This window comes from Uranotaenia lowii, chromosome 2 (genome assembly GCF_029784155.1).
Source record: "Uranotaenia lowii strain MFRU-FL chromosome 2, ASM2978415v1, whole genome shotgun sequence".
NCBI lineage: Eukaryota > Metazoa > Arthropoda > Insecta > Diptera > Culicidae > Uranotaenia > Uranotaenia lowii.
Window position 1 is genome coordinate 60568770 of NC_073692.1, and position 20245 is coordinate 60589014.

A 20245-nucleotide genomic window follows, 5' to 3' on the forward strand; every position below is an offset into this window, starting at 1 on the left:
ACAGCAGCAGCAGCAGTCCGCAGCAGGGCCGAGTGCAGAACGGCAGCAGCGAGCCGAGTTGGGAGAGGCCATTACCCGCTTCATGCGGCGTTTGCCGGAGGCGGGCAAATTTGTGAAACCGCGTCCACCGGCAATTCACGACAATGGCGCAGCCAGTAGTGGAACCAAAACTCCGGAAAAATTAAAAAAGTAAGTATGTTAAACAAAATCATTGAACCCCGATAGGAAAGGCGGTGGTTTCAATAAGAATAGACCCCGATTGAAAAGGCGGTGGTTATTTGAGAAATTGACCCCGATTGGAAAGGCGGTGGTTACAAACGAAATGGACCCCGATTGGAAAGGCGGAGGTCAGGAGATAGAAATAATTCCTACTGAAAGAGAAATAGTTTTGTTGAGAAAATTGAACTTTTTGAACTGAATTGAAACTAAGACGAAATATTCTTATATTGTTTGACAGGATCTCAAAACGGGTTACAAAAGAGCAACTCAACGAGGAGTTGTCCAAACTTAGAGAGGAACTCGAAAGGACCCGCAAGGAGAAAGAAGAACTGAGCCAGATGGTAGTCTCCATGGATAATGTAGGATTCAGCCAGGCGAGATCGAGTACGGTACGGGAGGAACCAGCCAGCTCAAACGAGTCACTGCTGATGACAGTGAACAACATGTCACTCAGCAGTGTCAACATACCTGGCTGCCTACCGTCTGATGGGGAGATTGAAATAAATTCTCGGGCTTTTCAACATTGGAAGCAAGTTTTTGAAGCTTCAATGAGCTTGATCCAGGTTGAAGACGAGCTAACCCGAATTAACATTTTCCGCATCAAAGCTGGCCCTTCGCTACTCGACCTGCTTGACGGCACTACCACGAAGCCAGGAATGCCCGATGAAAAGCAGTTCCCGTACGCAAATGCAATCGCGCGACTCGATGCTCACTTCGGCTCAAGGGCATACATATTATCGCAACGTAGTAAGTTGGCTAATATGGTGCAAAGAAGCGGTGAGTCAAACATGGAGTACGTGAAACGGGTGGCGGCAGCATCGAAGCTGTGTAACTACAGGCAAGAAGAGGAATTCGAAGCCATCTCTCGAACAGTGACCCGAGGATCGGTAGATAGCCACGTGCGGACGCTTGCCTATCGAGTTTTGATAGACGGAGGCTCCTTGAACGAGTTGATGGATCGTGTGCGCATCCGAGAAGTAGAGATGGAGAACGAAAACGACTACCACAGACTACATCAACAGCAAGTCGCTACTGTAGCAGCCGTTTCACGCTATCCGAACGCTCAAGTTGGGCCAAGAGCATACAACAACAGTCGTGGAAGAGGATCTTTCCGACGTGGACAAATGAGAAGGCAACAGGATGTCCAATCATGTTGGAGGTGCTTGAGCGCATTTCACTCTGCCGACAAATGCTTCCATGCCGACAAGGTATGTCGCAATTGTAATATTCGAGGACACCTTGTTCGCGCGTGTCCAACTCCGGTGAAGCAAGAACCTACCAGACGTCGTTGGACTGGAGAAGAAATGGAACCGCCAACAAAGATCGCAAAAGTTCAGGAGGTGGATCAAAAATCGGAACCTGGGGAGGTAAATGAAATTGACCTTTAAGACTACCTTGTGTGGAAATTCAACTTTATTTTTCTTTAACAAGAATAAAAATCAATTTTGTTTGACTGTTGAGTTCATAAATAAAATAGAAATTTGCAATAAAAGAAAATTAAGTGTTGTATTATTTTGATGCGTTCATTACAGGTAGCCCAAAATGCACCAAGAAAGCAAGAAAATATGGTTGTTGACAAAGTGGGATCTTATGTACCAGATGATAGAGCAGCATATATCGTTGCTTATGTTGCTGGTGTCAAAGTGAACTTTTTTATTGACTCAGGGGCACAAGTCAATACAATCACGTCAGAATGTTTCAACGCAATCCTCCAAGATCAAACTGCTAAAAACAAAGTGCACGAACTTATTTACGGGTCGGATAAAGTGCTCCGAGGGTACGCATCACAAGGAAATATTGACGTGGTGGCCACTTTCTCAGCAGAGCTTTTTGTATCCAAAGAAAGACCGATAATGATAGAGAAGTTTTATGTAGTGTCCGAGTCACGGGCATTATTAGGTTACAATACCGCTGTTCGATACAGTTTACTGACAGTAGGTCTGGATGTGCCTGTTAAAGAAAACAACGATCCCGATTGGCGATGTGAATTTAACATTAATGAAGTACATGCAAGCCCACTTAATGAGTTTCCAAAATTCAATATACCGGCAGTGAAGTTGAGTTACAACAAATCCATGCCCCCGTCCAGGAATGTTTATACGCATATCCCGGCAGCCTTTAAGGCGTTGACTAACCAAAAACTGCATGAACTGCGGCAAACTGGCATAATTGAAAAGGTTACAAAAGATATGGACAGAAGTTTTTGCTCTTCCTTGCTGGTAATACCGAAAGGTAAATCTGACATCCGCCTCGTAATCGACCTACGGGGTCCAAACAAGTGTATCTTTAGAACACCTTTCAAGATGCCAACGTTTGAGTCGATATTGTTGCAGCTACACGGAGCAACATATTTTTCCACGTTGGACTTAAAGAACGCGTTCTTTCATATTGAACTGGAAGAAGGTTCAAGGCACCTCACGAATTTTTTCGCTGGTGAAGCGCTCTACAGATGTTGTCGACTACCATTTGGGCTCACGAACGCACCGGATATCTTCCAAGAAGCGATGCAAACCATAATTTTGTCGGATTGTGAAGGTACCGTCAACTACTTGGACGATATCATGGTATATGGACGAACGAAGAAAGAACACGACCAAAACCTCCAAAAGGTAATGAAGAAGCTTGAAAACCATAATGTGAGAATCAACCATGCAAAATGTTTCTTTGGCAAGGAAGAAGTGAAATTTCTTGGCTTCAAAGTGTCAAAAGACGGCTGGCAAATCGAAAACGAAAAAATAAGAGCAATACAGGAAGCTCGCAGACCTATTTCTACAGCAGAGGTAAAAAGTTTCTTAGGGCTTATTACGTTCATTGACCGATTTATCCCACAAAGAGCGGACAAGACACGTCATTTGCGAGAACTATCCAATGCAAAGGAATTCTACTGGAGCCATGTGCACGAAGTAGAGTTTGATTACCTGAAGACTGAGGCCTGGAAACATATCAAAACTTTAGGGTTTTTCAACCGTGATGATGAAACCGAACTTTTCGTTGATGCCTCACCTTACGGGTTGGGAGCTGTTTTAATCCAGTATGATGCCGACTCCAAGCCACGAATAATTTCCTGTGCATCGAAAGCGTTGTCAGCGGCTGAAAAAAAGTATCCGCACACACAGAAGGAAGCCCTAGCCATGGTTTGGGGCGTTGAGCGGTTTTCTATTTATTTACTGAATATCAGCTTCACTATACGCACAGATGCGGAATCCAATGAGTTTATTTTTGGAGGCCTGCACCGGATCGGTAAGAGAGCGGTATCACGCGCCGAGGCATGGGCGCTTAGATTACAGCCTTACGATTTTAAGGTTGTTCGTGTCCCTGGAGAAATTAATATGGCCGATGCTCTGTCTCGACTTGTATCAGAAACACAATCCGCTGAACCATTTGATGAATCAAATGAAAAACATCTTTTGTACTTTCTGGATACGGGTACATTGGAGATTACATGGGGGGAAATTGAAGTCGAGGCAGAAAAAGACTGTGAACAAATTATGGTTCGAGAAGCTATCAAAAGTAATCGCTGGAGTAAAGCTCTAAAGCGGTTCGAATCAGAAGCTAAGAACTTGAGAGTACTAGGAGCTCTTATATTCTTGAATGACCGAGTTATTTTGCCACAAGATCTTCGCGAAAGAGTTCTAAGCTCAGCTCATCAAGGACACATGGGCGCATCTTCAATGAAGAGAATTTTAAGAAACTATTTCTGGTGGCCCGGCATGGCAAAACAAGTGGAAACTTTTGTTAAAAGCTGTGAGACATGTTTCCGAATGTCTAAGAAAAATCCACCCGTACCCTTAACCAGCCGAAAATTACCTGAGGGACCGTGGGAAATTCTCCAGATAGATTTTTTCTCGTTCAAAGATTGCGGTACAGGAGAATTTTTAGTTGTGGTAGATACTTACTCACGATACTTGCATGTAGTAGAGATCAAAAACACAGATGCGAACAGCACTAACGCAGCATTAAGTAGAATCTTCGAAGTATGGGGTTATCCCATCGCCATTCACAGCGACAACGGACCACCTTTTCAAGGGGAAAAGTTTGTTAAGACCTGGGAAGACAGAGGTGTCAAAATCAGGAAAGCAATCCCTCTAAGCGCTCAGTCAAACGGAGCGGTTGAGCGTCAAAACAAAGGACTCAAAGATGCCCTAACAGCTGCCAAAATGGACAACGTCAATTGGAAACTTGCTCTTGAGCAGTATTTGTATATGCACAACAAGGTAAGATACTAATTAAGTTATAACGTTCCAACTTGTTTAATGAGCATTTGATACGATTAGGTACGACCACTGTCAAGACTCGGTGTCACGCCTTTCGAACTACTTGTGGGATGGAGGTTTCGTGGGACGTTTCCGTTTTTGTGGGAATCACTTTCGACAGATCAAGTTGACCGCACAGACATTCGAGAAAAGGACGCTACGTCCAAGCTCGACAGTAAGCAGTACGCAGATTTAACCAGAGGGGCAAAAGAGTCGGAAATAAAGGTTGGAGATAAGGTTGTTCTGGCAAAACATCAGAGGCAAAAAGGAGACCCAACGTTTTCGGAAGATCGTTACACAGTTTTGACAAGAGAAGGTGCAAAAGTCGTGATAATAAGTAACAGAGGTGTACAATACTCAAGAAATGTACAAGATATCAAGAAGGTTCCCATTACGGTGGCAGAGAGTCAGACAAATGTTGACTATGGCGCAAACAGCGACGATACATTTTCATCAACTGTTCAACTACCAGATCATTCTTCAGATGTTGAAGAAGGAACTGAAGAAGAATCGAGACGACCAAATCGAGTAAGGAGGATGCCTTCTCGTTTTAACGAAATGATTCTATTTACCGTATTTGACTAAAGAGTAGAGACGCGGAGTATTGTAGAGATAAAGATCAGTATGTTCAATAAATCAGTATTTAACTATAATAATTAGTTTAAAAAAAAATGTTTAGAAAAACATTTCTAAGAAAGAAATTCAAATTAAAAGTTATCGAATGGTATGATTTGTTTTCCCGTTTGCTTCTTGCCCCTCACTACCCATGATTCGCTGAGTTTCCTGTCAGAATTCCCCTACGCTGTTTCCCCTTTTTGATTGATTCTGATTGGTCGAAGCATGAAAGCCGTATGAAGCATGAAAGCTATAAAAGAAACCAACAATCCACGCGCGAGCTGATTCAGTTGTCGAAAGCCGAGAAGAACGGAGCAAAAAAGCATCCAAGCAGCAGCAGCCGAGACGAATGGAGCAAAAGACATCCAAACAGCAGCAGCCGAGAAGAATGGAGCAAAAAGCATCCAAACAGCAGCAGCAGCAGTCCGCAGCAGGGCCGAGTGCAGAACGGCAGCAGCGAGCCGAGTTGGGAGAGGCCATTACCCGCTTCATGCGGCGTTTGCCGGAGGCGGGCAAATTTGTGAAACCGCGTCCACCGGCAATTCACGACAATGGCCTTGTACCATTGTCCATGACCATGTACCATGTACCATGTACCATGACCAAGTAGGCCTTGGAGTTACGTTCTCAAGGCACGTTTCCTACTGGATTCATTCTCTGACTGTCGGGGTTTTAATGCTTTAAAAGCGGCGCATCCGGGCCGCTTCGGTCATTCGTTTGGCGAACGTTGTTGAGTACAGATCTCTTCGTGCGAAATAGTTTGGAATAAAAAGAAGAAATTTCCTGGAAATCACGACAATGGCGCAGTCGGTACAGAATCACTGAGATTTCTGTCTCCAATGGAAAGGAATTGGAAAAGGACAATAGAAGCGTCAGTCTCCAATGAGAAGGTGGTAGACTTAGAAGCGCTTTCGAAATGTCAAATTCTTCGATGAGGAATCGGATAAACAAATCTGCCCATATAGGAAACGCTGTTGTTAAGGTTTATTTAAAATTTGTCTGGCTCAGGAAAAGCACAGATTGAAAAGGTTGTGACTAAGATTGTTTGGAAAAGCACAGATTGGAAAGGTTGTGACTAAGATTATTTGGAAAAGCACAGATTGGAAAGGCTGTTGCTAAGATAGTTGGAAAAGCACAGATTGGAAAGGCTGTTGCTTAGATTGTTGTAAAAGCACAGATTGGAAAGGCTGTTGCTAAGATTTCGTAGAAGCACAGATTGGAAAGGCTGTTGCTAAGTTGTTACCGATTCGGTCAGCAAGAAAGATTTGTTACAAAGTGTAAATCAAAATGGCTGTTCAGAAAGTTTTTTTTTTGGTTGGCAAGATGATTGAATGGGAAAATCACAGATTGGAAGAGTAGAGGTAAATGGTATTGTAGGATAGCAAAGTAGGCCTTGGAGTTACGTTCTCAAGGCACGTTTCCTACTGGATTCATTCTCTGACTGTCGGGGTTTTAATGCTTTAAAAGCGGCGCATCCGGGCCGCTTCGGTCATTCGTTTGGCGTACGTTGTTGAGTACAGATCTCTTCGTGCGAAATAGTTTGGAATAAAAAGAAGAAATTTCCTGGAAATCACGACAATGGCGCAGTCGGTACAGAATCACTGAGATTTCTGTCTCCAATGGAAAGGAATTGGAAAAGGACAATAGAAGCGTCAGTCTCCAATGAGAAGGTGGTAGACTTAGAAGCGCTTTCGAAATGTCAAATTCTTCGATGAGGAATCGGATAAACAAATCTGCCCATATAGGAAACGCTGTTGTTAAGGTTTATTTAAAATTTGTCTGGCTCAGGAAAAGCACAGATTGAAAAGGTTGTGACTAAGATTGTTTGGAAAAGCACAGATTGGAAAGGTTGTGACTAAGATTATTTGGAAAAGCACAGATTGGAAAGGCTGTTGCTAAGATAGTTGGAAAAGCACAGATTGGAAAGGCTGTTGCTTAGATTGTTGTAAAAGCACAGATTGGAAAGGCTGTTGCTAAGATTTCGTAGAAGCACAGATTGGAAAGGCTGTTGCTAAGTTGTTACCGATTCGGTCAGCAAGAAAGATTTGTTACAAAGTGTAAATCAAAATGGCTGTTCAGAAAGTTTTTTTTTTGGTTGGCAAGATGATTGAATGGGAAAATCACAGATTGGAAGAGTAGAGGTAAATGGTATTGTAGGATAGCAAAGTAGGCCTTGGAGTTACGTTCTCAAGGCACGTTTCCTACTGGATTCATTCTCTGACTGTCGGGGTTTTAATGCTTTAAAAGCGGCGCATCCGGGCCGCTTCGGTCATTTCGTTTGGCGAACGTTGTTGAGTACAGATCTCTTCGTGCGAAATAGTTTGGAATAAAAAGAAGAAATTTCCTGGAAATCACGACAGTTAAGAAAAAATATTTTTCTCCAGATAAAAACCTCAGCCTTCCAGAAATAATAATTCAATATTGGGATACGAAACACACATTTTGAAATGTACTAATAGTTAAGAGAAAGTATTGGCCGTTATTTTTATGAAATTCTTTCGTCATTAAAAAATTCCGCGCAAAATAAAATGAACCTTGCATTGACTATAGACAAATATGGAATTTCGACCGATTTTTTTAAAGTTTATTGAATCAAAGCAATCGAAAGATTTCTTTCAACCACGGTATACCGTGGAATCTTTTGATTGCTTTGATTCAGTTTAATCATTCAACCAAGTAGGCTCACAACAGAGTGAAAAGTTTATTCCCTATTCCCTATCTACAGTTGCGTTCTAAAAAGAATGAAATCGCCTGAAGCTGCGCATTGTGTTTCAACTTTGACAAGCTGCCATTTCTTTCTCAGTTGATATTTTCATGATATTTTCACACAATTTTGTAAAACTTGTTGAAACTTACGATTTTCTCCGAAACAGCAGCAGCACAGCAGCAAGCATCAAACTTCTGCTGTCACGGGCAGAACCAAAACCTTGTTTGTTTTGGTTACTATTGTTATGTTCAATTCGCAATCGATAACAATAGATCAATGATTGCTGATGACAGGTAATGATGATAAACGCGGTACAAAAGTTTACATCATCACACGGTTAGGCGAGAATACTCAAATTGGGTTCATGGTAGCACAAAAGTGTTTCCAGATATTCTGGGTAAGAATATCAATGCACTCTTTGAGAAATTAGTACTTTCCAGGTTAGGGAATATAAGAAGTAGAAAGTGACAATTAGCTGGCCTGCCTTCGACCAGACCGAACTGAACGCCTTGAGAAAGTTTTTAAACTGCAGATTTTGAAACTCCTGTTATTCTTATGCGAAACTGAAAAATCTGAAATAATTCACTGGAATGCGTTCCTTGGATTATAAACTATTGATTCTGGTTTTTAAGTGTTACTGATTTTGTCTATAGTTGAAAATATTTGTACATTAAACTCGAATGACTAGGAAAAATGTTGATGGCGTTCAGTTCGGTCTGGTTGAATCCCGATCAGCTATCGCTAATTAATATAGTTGTATTCTAATGACCTCACAGACGAAACTGAATAAAGATGACTCTATTCCACCACTGAAACCTGCCTTTTCAACAAAACTATCCAACTAACGCTCTAAAAAATTTGAATTCCTTACAATAACTGTTAACAAAAATACAGCTCTTCCCGTAAAAAAGGGAAATTAGAAGTTGCTTCACTAAATTCGCTGTATCTTTGACAATTGTCATCAAAAAACCTCAAAATTTTGTCCAAAGGTGTAAAAATGTTTGATCTAGTACCTGGCCAAGTTTGAATTTTTTTATTAAAAAGAATGATGTAAATTGATACAAACTTTATTCGTTTTTTGTTTCGGAATAGAAAAAGGTTTCTACAAAGCAGGAATGAAATTTCATACATTTACATCATTCTTCGTAATAAATTTTGTTTTTGTGAAAGAAAAAACGAAGAAAACATTGTTTAGGATGTTTTCCATACAAATATCCGTCCAAAATAGAATGAAATCGTCTGTTGAACTATAAAGAACCCTCATTTTCAGACCAGCAACAAGATTTTTCAATGAAAATTGTCAAAGATACAGCGAATTTTTCAAGCAATTCCAAATGTCCCTTTTTTACGGGAATAGTTGCATCTTTGTTTCCAGTTTTTGTAAATACTTCAAACTTTGTAGAGCGTTGGTTGGATAATTGAACTAAATTGACTCACTTCATTCCCGTCTGTTTTTTAGCCATCTGGATACACTACTCCCCAAGCAACCAAAAGTTCCATAAAACAGGTACAAAAACGCTTACTCAGCCCCATCATTGATATGAAGTACGTTCTATGCAGCTCAAAATTTAAGTTCTTACTGATACTTTCAAGTTCCAAAAGAAGTCGTAATGATCTTCTATTCAGCTTTCAGCGGCCTGTTAATTCAGCTTCCAAAAAATCGCAAAATGAGCAAAAAATCTCTCTCTATCTCAACTGAACCGTTGGCTTCGGTTCATATCACCTTCTCTTGATTATTTACAGTGATCTGTATCGGTGCCGCCGAAAAACTCCGACCTTCGTAGTGAGAATCGAACACGCTACCACAAGGCCACGCCTAGATGTTGTTCTAACTGAAACTTAAACTCGAAGTGGTGATTTGATTTTGAAAGCACATCAATGCACTTTTTGTGTCTTATCAAATCCCGTTTTGAGCACTGTTGTGCCCTATATGTGACTTACCATATCCCGTATTGAGCACTTTCGTGCCCTTTCTGTGACTTAAGTCTCGTATAACGTACGTATAGATCATTTTTACAACTTTCAAGTTCGATAATGAGTACATATAGTTCACTAATGGGAATTGGGCAAAACAAGTCACATACAACGTACATATTATTCACTTTTGCAACTTTTAAGTTCATTAATGAGTACATAAAGCTCACTAAAGGGAATTGGGCAGTTGATTCTCTTTGTCAGCCAATACATATGTAACTTTCAATGCCTTCATTCAAGTAAATAAGTGACTTTTGGTTGCTTGAGTCGTCGCTGAAAGAACATGACGATAATTTTCTCACTTGAAACTCGCGCCGGTTCGAATTTATTTAAAAAAATTTGAAACATGGGGGACTTTCTGTCATAACTGACTTCAGATGACATTTTATACGATCTTTTCACTATGCAGTTGGAATTGCGATTCGTAACACTATTGTTAACGACTTAAGTCATCATTTCTGATACAATCTCATGTTTACTAGGATAGTTTTTATACCCTTTGCTGGCAACTCAAAGTGGATTTTATGTTCTACTTTTTTATATCTGCTACCGAGATCTTTGCAATAACTGTCCGCCTAAGTGGAAGCTTATCAATAATGACAAAAAATAAAGATTTGGTGTATCCTTTGTGAGATGTAAATTTATAAACACTTCGCCAGACTAAACAATATTTGCCAATCATCGACAAAGATTTAATAAGACATGATCACGGCCTTTAGAAAATTCGTTAAGAAAACAGTCAAAAATACATCTTCAGGTATTACCATTCTCGGTCTTTTAACACTAAATTCTGCTTCAATGTTCAGCTTTGTTGGGTCTATGACATCTTTATCTTTTTTTTTTTGCTCTGTGAGAACTACTGAGCTATCACTGTTCTCAATGCCGCCTACAAAGTGATGTCCTGAATCATATTCCGCCGCCTAACGCCACAAGCAAACAGATTCGTAGGAAGTCATCAGGCCGTCTTCATGGTAGGACCATGCCGGCTCTACGACGGACCAGATATTCACACTACGACAAATCCTCCAAAAAATGCCGTGAACACCAAGTCCCTACGCACCATCTATTCATCGACTTCAAAGTCGCATATCGATAATTGACAAATAATCACGAAATTCGCACGTGTAAACGATACACGCCCAACTGAGTTTGATTGAAATTTGATTAATTTTCAGAAACGAAAAAACAAATTTATGTAAAACAAAAGTTTTGCATTTTTTCGACTTCTATCCTGATTCATCAAATTTAAACGTTACAATTTTTTTAAACTAAAGCCTGCAATGATTAAATAAGATACGACCTGTGTTTTCATAAGAAGTAGTGTTGACAATTCCTCGTTAAATACAATAAAAAAAATATTAAAATAAATAAAATCAGATGTGATGAATAAGATTTGTCTATTGTCTCTATTGTTAATACGATTAAACATATGTTTTTATGATAGTGTGGTATGAGGATTAAATTCACAAGGTGTGATGAATTATTAGTAGAATTCGATTTTTCGTTGCGCTGTTATCATAAAACATACGTTGAAACCTCAACATTATTCCTGACTAGCTTTCAATGCAGCCAGCCGGCCCTGATCCTTAGAAAAACAAAATTTAATTAGACATTCTGTGCTTTTTTTCGTTTTCTAATTTCAAGCCCCTATATTTGAGGTCGTAAAAGTTTCTAATTCAAAACGCGTTACTAAACTAGTGCATGCAATTATTACTGAAATTACTTTTGGAAGCTGTTGTAAAAATCTTGCAAGTTAGTTTGGACTGTGTAGGGTGCCGGATACGGATGCTGCAACTGTTGCTGCTGTGAAGAAGTTGCCGGAAGTTGATAGTGGTACGCGTACGATCCGGAGGCTGCCGTCGCAAAAGATCCTCCCGTCGCGTGAGCCTGCGTAGCTGAACTGAACGCTATTAGTCGGTTTCGTGTCATCGGCTGTAAATTTTATACGCTCTTTGTGTCAAATATTTTTATGTCTCATGAAAAACCTATGAAACGCTTTGAAAGATTTATGATGATTGGCGAAAAACGTCTGCATCAACTGCAACCTTGAACTTCTCTAATCAGGATGAGACTAAAAATAAACCATCCGAATGCACTCATCTTAAGCTTTTTTTTTCTGTTTGTCGAATGGCGAGAGGAAAAAAATCAAATAAAATCAGCTAATGTCAGAGATTTTTATAGGAGTGCTGATGCTAAACTGCTATACAGAAACACGTTGCCGAGTAGATTTTTCAAGTGATTACAGACACAATAAAAGGATGAAGCAATAAAATTTCACCAATGCTAAGGAAGGATACCCTAAAACCGAAACAGCCAGTGTGAAGCAAAAGTTAAGAGAACGCAAGTGACGGGGTGAAAGTTGATCCACGAAAAGCACTATTCCTACCGCCACCAGCTTAAATTTAGAAAGAGAGGAACACAGCGCATTACTTCGCGAAATTGTTCTGCAGCCCCTGGAAGAAACCGTTGAAATCGAAGGCATTCGGGAAGGCCGGAACCGGTTGGTAGGGAGCGAATCCGGGCGTGAAAGCTCCGGCTCCGGTTCCAACTCCAGCTGCCGCACCCACTACCCCATTGGGGCCTGCGAAATTCTGGGCGAAGCCCCCGTTGAAACCTGTATTGGTGTAGGGGTACTTGTCAGCATAGGAAGCGGCGTTGATCTGATTATACAGACCGTTCGAGGACGTACCGGCGTACTGGCTGCTGGCGTAGCCTGGGAGGAAGAAAATTGATAAAACGAAAAATTAGACAAAAAAATCCATTTTATAGATTAGTTTCAAATTTACCGGCGCTAGCTCCAGCTACGAGAACTGACAGTAACACAAATTTTAACATGTTTACCTGTGAAAAGAAAGTAAATAAAATTAATGTCTTTTTTCTAACAAATCAGGAATTTGAAAAAAAAATATGACAATTGTTATTGATTGTTGACAAAAATACATTCACATATCTATAAACGTTAATTTCCAAAAGATTGATTCAAAAACTCCACCTTTGAAAATGTCGATCCATCGTAAACGAAAACCGTCACCAAAGAACTTGTTATGCTTATATAAAACAAACTTTATATGTCACAAAAACAGAAACCGTCTGTTTACAATTTTTCTTCCTTGAAAAACGTCTCAGCTGACTCAAAATCAAGTCGCAACTGAGCTTCAACACCAGTTTCATTCATTTGTGGTGGCTGGTCAATAAAAAAAATTAACAAACACTTCCACATTTTCAAAAGCAGATGATGTCATCGTTTTTGTAATGAGGTATTTTCATCCATCATACCCTGGCTAAGTCGTCATTCTTCTTCATTGCGGTTTGTATTAATTAAATCTACAACCTACCGGTTCCATTCGAAACAAACGACAACCATAAGAATGAGACCTTAGGGTGATGGTACCATCTTCAGGTTGGTAACCATTACAAGTGTAAGGTGTAAGAATAAACGTTACAAATCAAACTTGTTCCAGAGGAATCCAAAATTAATCATCACTCGCTAACCTTCGAATCGATTATCGGTAGCAGAGTGATTAACATCAATTAACACCGGACAGAAGTGTGGCGGCATATTCAAAAGCTTTATCATAACAGTCAGAAATATGCTGAACTTTTGATGGTGATAGAACAGAATAAAATATAAATGCCTTCAGTTTGACCATGAATAAAAAGGTGACTAATCAAAAATTTTCCACCTGACATGTTGGGCCGGGAATCAACTGGTCTTGTTTATATGTTTACACACAAAAAAGCATAGTAAAACTACTAAATCCGTGGTTTTACACATACAAGAGGTCTGTTGGGCACACATTAGAGGTTTTTATATGCGAAAAAAGCGAAATTCAACCAAAATGTTGGTTTTCCTTAAATGAATGCTCAATTTCTCTACAAAACATTCAAAAAGTATATTTCGGATCATTTGCTAACAAGTGGAAACGATTCTGCGATTATATTATTGGATATCAGTGGGAAACCATACAAAACAAAAAATGAAAAACAAGCCAACCATCATTGTAAAGCACATTAAACGGTTCCCCCGGATCCTTTGTTCACGTTTTTGGGTTTATCATATAAAATTTAGAACCAGGAAGATGATGTTAAGAGTTTTCGTCACGAAATTGATTACCTAATAAAGTTGAGCAATATTTGTCCTGCTTTCACTAAAAACGCTCATATCCTGTAAAAAGTCTTCATTTTTGTTAAAGAACTTCACTCAAAATTAGAAAAAATCACAAACAAGTCAGAAAATGATCTAGCTTTCGAAAAATGTGTTGTACATAAGAAACTTTTCAATAGTTTTCATCAATTCTTCAAAAAATATCTTTCTTTTGTCGATTTCTATTCATTTAACATGGGGCTGTCACATTTGTTTGCCCAACGGCTCAATTACTTTTGTCTTGTATTATGCCGAGGCTCAATTTTGCTAACGAGGTTTTTAATCCGAGGCACAGCAAACTTCGAGGATCACGCCAATCTGTAAAGTAACGGATTTTTTTTAAATGACCCATTGCGGCGGCTGTAGAATTCCATCTTGCGACGGAAGCCGGATAATAGATGGCCACGGTCTGCATGCATTGTAAAAGTGGTGAAATTGATCAAGACAAAAGTGAAGCGAAATCTAGTAAGTTCAATCCAGAGGCTGTCTTAGTAAGCAAATATCTCGAATTCTTCCATGCAACGATTGGTCAAAGATGACGTTCGACGCGATTTCTGTCTAAAGCCTGGTTTACACTTGTCGTGAAAATGAACGTGAGAATAACTTTTATTATCAACATCTTCAAACCGCGACACAGCTAGTGTGTGTAAAATGGTGGAATATAAGGGGATTGGTTCAAAGATGAGAATCAAACTGATTTTGTTGTTTGATACCTTCTGGTACTGTTTTTATTCCGATTTCTCTGGTTTTCACCACGGAATTTTCATCAGGGTGAGGGAGTCGCCGATTCCACTATGTTACCACCAACATCTAGCTTAGTCGCGTTGTTGAGTTATTGACGGAATAAGATTTTTCACCTTCATTTTCACGAGAAGTTTAAATGGGCCTTAAGTTGAAGAAGAAGTAGGGGAAAAGCACCCTCCTCCGTCGTATCCCTTTGATTCGTCTGAATTCATTAAAGCATGTTTAAGAGCCGAAAAATCACTTTCCACTTATTTAAGTTTGCTACTTCACATGATTAACTTACGCTTGTGAATTTAATTTTTTATCACAAAATTGTCACTTTTATTTTTTATTTTTTTTGAGATACTCGATTTTGAAATCACAAAGTGAACTGAATTATTGGCGCACTCCGCCATATTGACAGACGAACTTAGTGTTCCCCCCAACGTGTTTCTTTGTTTTGACGTTTCCTGTCAATTCTTGTAACTATCAAAATCATAAAATTCATCAGAAACTGTTGGAACAAAATTAGAAAAATGATTTCAAACTAATCTGATTTATATAAGTTTGTCAATTTTCGATTGAAATCGAATGGCTCCGCAACCATGCTTGCAACCAAAAGTCTCGTTAAAAAGATCGAACACAGCTTGATAAGCATAATCAATGTGCTGAAGTTCGTTTTATTCAGTCCAAAATTCAAGTTCTTATTGAAACTTTAAAGTACTTTTACAGATTGGAACGGCCTTCTGTTCAGCTCACAAGTAATCGTTTAATCAGCAAAAACAAAAAAAATCTCATCTCCTCTCCTACTTTGGTCATCACTGCCAGTTTCTCGGCATCCAGCTTTATTCCTCCCATCACCTCAATTCGTCTTACTTAATTGCTATTAATTGCTTTTAACTTTGTTCGATACATGCCGGCACGCACGCCAGTTCTGCTGCACATTTGTTTGATTCCTCTTATTCAAGCAATCTATAAACCTAATGAAAAAAATAGTCCTTATACCAGATTTGAACCGCGACCCTTCGAAATGATAGCCAAACACGCTGCCACGAGCAAGGTTGCCGAAAAATATTCTGAATTTTGACAACAAAAATCTCGAATTCTGTGATTAGACCAGAAATTCTGTGACGGTTTTCTGTGACGCTATTTTTATGAAGTTCATTGAGAAATTATGTCAAACATCAACAAATTGGTATCTATCTACTTACAGTTTTAATATAAAAAAATCAATTTGCATTAAATTATTTTCATATTTAAATTTTGGTAATCTGTTCGAAATTTAGAAAATTCTGTGATCTCTGACACAGATTCTTTGACGAAATTTTGCTCAAAATTCTGTGATAATACAGATTTTTCTGTGATTTAGGCAACCTTGGCCACGAGGCCACGCCTAGATATTGCCTTGCCGGCAGCTAAAATTCGAACTGGTAATAAGCTTTCCTCGAATACCCGCAAAGGCACGTTTTTGAATCAGCGCGTCCAGCAGCGAAGACGCATGTTAATTATTTCTCAGAAAAAAATACGAAACTTCATATGAATCAAACCTCCGTTAAAATAATATCGGTTTAAGAAATTGGAATTCCATGTTTATTACTTTTAAGCATAAAATTATACAAATTCTTGAGTATATCTAGATATTTTATTTATGAATTGCTTCAACTGACTTTCAATGTGTGATAAATTTGTGGTAAATAAATACAGTTGGACGAAATTTTTTAAAGTGAAAAATTTACTCTTTTCAAAACAATCCTTTGCGAGTTAGCTTTAAGCTGTTCTGAGTTGAAATTTCAATTTAAATTAAACATTTCAACAATTTTCAAGCTACAAAAAAATTATTTTGTGATGTTCGTTCATTTTTCATATCCATGAAATGGCGGACATGTCTCAAAAAAGGCTATTTAAGGAATTTTTTGGATCTTCAAGTCGACATAAGGCTATTTGAGACCCAATTTGTAACTTTTATACTGAGTGATGCGATTGATGTTTCACAGAAAGGCTATTTGAGGAACATCCTGTAACTTTCATGCTCACATTCGAAAAAATTTGGTACCAATTTCCTTTGGAACCGTTGTTCAGCAAAATTCGAACTTTGGAGGCACGCGTTTAAGTAGATATGGGACTTTTGATTGCTTGGGCAGTTTCATTTGCTTAGCGATGTTTAAGAATCACATCTTCTGTATCAAATAATCTTGTGAGTCATGTCTATTTTCTGAGGTCTGCAACACTCAGACCAAGGCCGTGCGAACGGGGAGGGGGAGGGGTTTATGGCTTCAGGGGTAGATTTTTTCTAAGTAAACTTTTTAGTTCGTTCATCTATATAATATATAAAAAGTAATTTCTGTGGGTTTGTTTGTTTGTTTGTCCACTATAGGCTCAGCCATTTTAAGAGCTAGAGAGGTGAAATTTGGCATGGATACTCATTAGGAGCAGGAATGATGAAAAATGTTTTCAGATTTTCGGATGGCCTCTTCTAAAGGGGGTCGTCCATACAAGACAAATATTGTTTTCGCGATATTAAGAGTATTTCATAGAGTATTTAAGGAAGAGTATTTTGAGGAACGATCAATCGATTCCATTTTTCAAATTCAGAGTCAAAGGTCGGCCAAAGGGGTCGTCCATATTAACACTGTTTTCACGATATTAATGCTTAAATACATTGAATTAAGATGGAAAATTGGTACGTGGGAGTTTCAAGGAACGAATAATCGATTTCAGGAGTCGAATTGAAATTCAGAGGTCTGCGAAAGGGGTCGTCCATATTATATGTTCACTGTTTTTGCTTTTATGGGGGTTATTCTGCGGGTCGAGTGACGTGAGCCACAAAATTTCACTTCTTTATCCTGACTCCAGGAAATGTTGCAGAGAAGAAACGTTAGTATGAATGAGCTCCAAAAAACGATCACAGGTATTTAAGCTGAAATTTCTAGCTTAGAATGGTTTCTGGAGTCGGCATAACAATGTGAAATTTTACACATTACGTCACGTGACTCTCAGAACAAGCACCATTTTCTTGATTCTTGATATGATTAAATTTTCGAATTTTTTTTGCAATAATTACGTTGTTAGGCATCATATCGAGGCAAAAATTTAAACACGAGAGTTTTGCAGGAAGCGGAATCGATTCCTGATAACAAACTTTCTATAAGACGAAAGAAAAAGGTATCGTCCACATTTACTGTTTAATGTTTCTGCAATAATTATTATGCATGAGATCCAGACAAAAATTCATTTACGGGTGTTTTACGAAACGGACAATTGATTTTTTATTAAAGTTTTTAAACAGACGACAGAAAAGGGGTCGTTAATATTACCTTTAAAATATTTTAGACATAATTTCATTGTTATGCATCTGAAAAAGACAAAACTTCGTACACAGTTGTTCATTTCGACGGTCAATCAATTTCTCATTTTAAATTTCCGTTTGGTAGACAAGCAAATAGGTCGCTTGCAAATTCTGTTTAATATTTTAAGCAATTTTTTGGTGAAAATGCGTACAAATTACCAACCAAATACAAAATCATCAGCTTTAAAGTTAAAAGCGAAAAGAAGTTCGTACGGGATCAGCTAGTTTTAAATAATTTATCATACTTATGAGAAGTTACATGATCCCAAAAGGTGTTTAAAAATAAGTGTAGATAACCGTGACAAAAAAATAGCGAGCCTCCGGCGGGAATCGATCCGACATTTCATTTTGAGACGTTTTGAAATTGATGCTTATTTTAAATTACAAATTTCTTTTTGCAATTCAATAGATTATCCATATTGAAACAAAAAACAAGAATTGGGTTGTATTAAGAATAGGTTTTAATTAAGAAGTGTAATCAATCAAGTTCAGAAAAAGAATAAACTTTATATTATTACTAGCTGACCCGGTGTGCTTTGCTACACCTTTCAAAAACGAATGATATTTTCAGAATTTAATCAAATTTGTATTGTTTTGTTGGCATTATTTTTAATCAAATTATAACATAATTCATAAGCAACCGTTATAAAATGAGAGCTGCAGGTGGAGTTTCAAATTGCAAAACAAAAATAACTTAAACTAATATTCTGAATCTTGATTTATAAGTTTGTGTTAAGGATCTGATAGTTTTAATCTTTTTCTTTAAGCTTCGCGACCTTAAAAAAGGAGGGTCTCAAATTAATCGGTGGTTTTTGGTTGATATGTTCTGGATTTAAGCTGAAAAACTGATAAGAGAGCCCCTCCCCTGTCCTTACCTTCACCCCTGCTGAATGGAGGTCGTGATTTTTAATAATTTTTTTTATACCTAATTTTTTCGTTCCCAAAAATCCTCTTATATCAAATATAGTTCCATTGTTGTTGTAAAGCTCAAAAACTTCTCAACCAAATTTATATGGATCCTCCTCTTTTCTTCCCCAATCTACACTGTAAAGCGTAAGGATCTATAACAATCGTAGAAAGATATCTCGTAACCAAGTACCTTTCCATGCCATATTTGTTTCCATTTGTTGGCTTCGTTAGCATACATTGAGAACTTATGCTAACACTATTGTATTGGGCTCACCTCCCTCCTCCTGTACCTATTCACTGAAAGGAGGATGGTGTGTCAGATAATCATAGAATCATACCAAAATGATTTTCCATGTTAAGTTTTGTCCATTTCTCGGATTTTGTAAAAAAAAAAAGTTAAATGTAAGCCTCCTCTTCCCTTCCTATATTCCCAATTCTATCATTCTACTGCAAGAAAGGAATTGTTTCACTTAGAAAAAGTATTTTTCGTACTCAAATATCTTTTGATGCCAAATTTGGTTTCATTTGCTCGATAAATTCTCGAGTTATGCAAAAAAATTGTATGGAAGCCCCCCTTTCCCTCTTAATATCTTTCCGCTGAAAAAAAGGTGGGGCTTCAATTTATGATATAAACATTTCTCGAATCCAAATATCCTCATATGCCAAATATGGTTCCATTTGCTCGATTAATTCTCCAGTTATACTGAAAATTGTAAGGGAGACCTTTCCTCCCCCTTTTCATCCACCTCTTTGAAGGAGTGAAGGATACCAAATATTCATAGAAGCATTTCTCGTCCCCAAATATCGTTCCATGCCAAATTTGGTTCCATTTGCTGTTGTAGTTTTTGAGTTATGATGTAAAAATTGAATGAAACTCCCCTCCCTCTTTCCTTTCTCCCCACTGGAAGAAGGAAGGGTTCTCAAACAATCATTAGAACATGTCACGTTCCCAAATACTCGCCCATGCCAAATTTGGTTCCATTTGCTTTATTAGTTTTGAGTAATCTTGATAAATATGAAAGAGGCCCCCTCCCCGTTTCTACATAAAAGGGGGAGGGGTCTCAAATAATCATTGAAAGATTTTTCGTATCCCAATACCTTCCCGTGCCAAATTTGGTTCCAATATCTTGATTAGTTTTCGAGTTATGTTAAAAATTGTAGGGTAGCCCCCCTCCCTCCTTCCTATCACCCCACTGAGAGGAGGGAGGGGTACCTAATATTCATAGGAATATTATTCGTACCCAAAAACCATCCCATGCCAATTTTGATACCATTTGCTTGATGCGTGCTCGAGTTATGCAAAAAATTGTCTTTTGTTTGGGAGGCCCCTCCCTCTCTTATTGAGAGAGGGAGGG

General features: G+C 38.5%; 1 protein-coding gene across 6 annotated transcripts in view; it reads right to left on the reverse strand.

Annotated features, from left to right (window-relative positions):
• The window catches only part of LOC129745696 (fibroin heavy chain-like), a 45950-nt gene that overhangs the window by 17601 nt on the left and 8104 nt on the right, over positions 1-20245 (reverse strand). For 2 of the 6 annotated variants that reach the window (XM_055738982.1, XM_055738981.1), the window contains exons 2-5: positions 12555-12609; positions 12443-12481; positions 12199-12382; positions 11492-11668 (exon numbers count right to left, since the gene is read on the reverse strand). In XM_055738982.1, coding sequence (XP_055594957.1) covers positions 11492-11668; positions 12199-12382; positions 12443-12481; positions 12555-12603 — 449 coding nt within the window. In that variant the 5' untranslated portion in view covers positions 12604-12609. Of the gene's footprint in view, positions 1-11491; positions 11669-12198; positions 12482-12554; positions 12610-12760; positions 12898-20245 lie in introns of those variants that run through there. The other 4 variants (XM_055738983.1, XM_055738980.1, XM_055738979.1 and 1 more) reach the window with 4 other exon arrangements.